We start from the raw sequence: 2,484 nt of genomic DNA, 5'->3' as shown, positions 1-2,484 counted from the left end.
AAATAAATTTTAATGTTACAACTAATCGTGGATCCCTTTAAATAACTATCTATTAATAATGAAGTAAGGCTAAATAAGGTGTAGTTATTATAAACTGCTGCTTTTTTTCATGCCACAGACTGCACTTTAATCTTACCCTTTTCTCTCACCATCTAGAGTCTTCCTTCATGGTTTCAGCCTCATCGCGGACACCGTCTGTATCATTTGGTGACTCATTTGACCTCCTCTGCCTGGTAAAGCCTCGCCACAACCCACAAGTCCCCACGTCCGTCACCTGGCGCTTCCTGCCCGCCAGCACCCGAGCCGAAGACGAGGATCGGGGAGACTTCAAGGACCTGGTGACGTTCACCCGTGAAGGCACGCTGCAGTGGGGGGAGCAGCTGCTCGGGTTAGGCACCCGCACCACGGTGGACCGCTCGCACTCCAACACAAACTTCCGCCTGTCGGTCACCCGAGCGGGACGTCGCGAAGCCGGGAAGTACCAGTGCACCGCCGTCTTGTGGAGGAAGAACTACGACAACAGCTGGAGCAGAGTGGCCAACCGCACCTCCAACCTGCTCGGCATCAGCGTCCTACAGCCAGGTAACGACTTCTGGCTGCAAGCAGACACACATCTAATTGTAACAAACACAAACAAGGTGTGGACACAGACTCACACACACACATGATAAATCCACAAGGGCTTGGAAGATTTCTGCTCACTCTAATTGAGCTTAGTTTCTGGTTTAGCCACTAATTGGAGCGTCTGAATGTGTTGTGTGTGTGTGTGTGTGTGTGTCTGTGTGGGGCAGGGTGGAGTCTCCTAATGGAGCGCGGTGAATGGATTGCTAAATGTCCCACAGGAAGAGAAGAAGCGAAAGCAGTAGACAAGACAGACGRAAACAACAGAGACGAAGAGAATTAGAAAGAGTGATAAAGAGAGTCAGCGATCTGTCCTTGAACCTTCTTCCRCAGCGGGGGCATTAAAGTGTCTAAATTGCCCTCATTGGCCCTTTGTGCTTCATACACACTCTTTCAGTCTCTCACACAGAAAAACGCATTCAGAGCCTAATTAGAGGAAGAACACAAACAGCAAAAATCACACAGCACAAACTCCACATTTGCCCAATTTAGCTCAGCCTGTTGTGTTATTTTTTTTCATTATTTTTGTATTTATCCAGGTGAATATGCCTCAGGCTAAATGTCATTCTGTTACTAAAAGAAAAAGCATTCCTTTGAACTTTTAAAGCTGCCCGGCGAAGAAATGTGGTATCTGTGACACCAGCGGGACACAAATTTGTTGGATTTAGTAGGAAGAATATGAGCAAGTCATGTGGGAGGAATGAGATGTGAGTTTTCAACTTGTTGAAATAAAAACTCAGCAATCATGTAGCTTTTTTTTTAAGCGTTGGTCAGCAGTGTTATATTTGTAACCATGAGCAATGCGTTGAGAAGGCCTCCCACATGTTTAGGGGAGGATATATGAGATGCTGTTTGGAGGGAGACTGCGATGATCAATACCACTTTAAAGCGAGCCAGGGACATTCTGTCACATGTATTATATAGGTGGACTCTCATCCATGACGCTGCTATTGATTCAGGAGCACAAACAAATGCAAACCAATGAAAACAGACTCAGGGAGAGAGACATTGCTTTAGAAATGGTACTGTATTGCCTAAGGATGCAGACTTTAACCTTAACAATCCACTTGGAACATAGCACCTGTCTAAGCCTTGTGGTAATGATTATCCTGGATCGTCCCTTTTAACCAATCCTTTAATTAACTTTAACCAGAAAAATAAAATATAAAGTAAATATTCTGAGTTTCTTTCCACTCTCTTTCTCGAGCCGTGTCGGTTTCCTTGACAAAGTGATCAGTTACCTTGGCAATGCCATCAGTATCTATGGCGGTGTGATCTGTTGGCAAGAGAAATCCAATCAGTAACCGTAACAGCGCGATCATTCTGTGTATAAGGGCACTATCTCATCAGAGATAGGAGAGTAAGTAATTCTTTTATCTCGCTGCTTATCAAGGCCCCGCTCAGTCCAGGCTACGCTGCAGTCCTCTCTTCTGCCGTCTACTTTTTCTGTTTTTTTCAGAAGGTGGATGTAAAAAAAACAACAACTTTATTTTACATCAGTGTTTGATCTGTTGTGATACAGGACTTGTTTCATCCATTCATCCATCCATGATCTATCTATACCCACTTCTTCCTTTCAAGGTCACGGGGGTCACAGGTGCCCATATCCAGCAGTCACAGAGTGGGGGCGGGGTACACCCTGGACAGGTCACAAGTCCTATCTTTTTTCACGTCTTTCTCAATTACCACAGTTTAAAATTTGAAACTTCTCTTCAACTGATCCCTCCTAAAAAGACAACATTCATATTATTGGTTAATTTTTAGACATGCCATGTCCTGGATGACTGAGAATCTTTACAAGCATACGTATGCTCTCAGGAGCTGGACTGCAGCCACAACTTCCATATTATATATGTATATATA

General features: G+C 44.3%; 1 protein-coding gene across 1 annotated transcript in view; it reads left to right on the top strand.

Moving 5' to 3' along the window:
• The window catches only part of igsf3 (immunoglobulin superfamily, member 3), a gene marked incomplete at its 3' end in the record, with an annotated part of 38,159 nt that overhangs the window by 26,245 nt on the left and 9,430 nt on the right, over positions 1-2,484 (top strand). Inside the window, 1 exon segment of the mRNA XM_014033361.1 lies at positions 157-582. Coding sequence (XP_013888815.1) covers positions 157-582 — 426 coding nt within the window.

The sequence above is a fragment of the Austrofundulus limnaeus genome, unplaced genomic scaffold (genome assembly GCF_001266775.1).
Source record: "Austrofundulus limnaeus strain Quisiro unplaced genomic scaffold, Austrofundulus_limnaeus-1.0 Scaffold1710, whole genome shotgun sequence".
In the NCBI taxonomy this organism is placed as follows: domain Eukaryota; kingdom Metazoa; phylum Chordata; class Actinopteri; order Cyprinodontiformes; family Rivulidae; genus Austrofundulus; species Austrofundulus limnaeus.
This window is presented reverse-complemented; position numbering and strand designations above follow the sequence as displayed.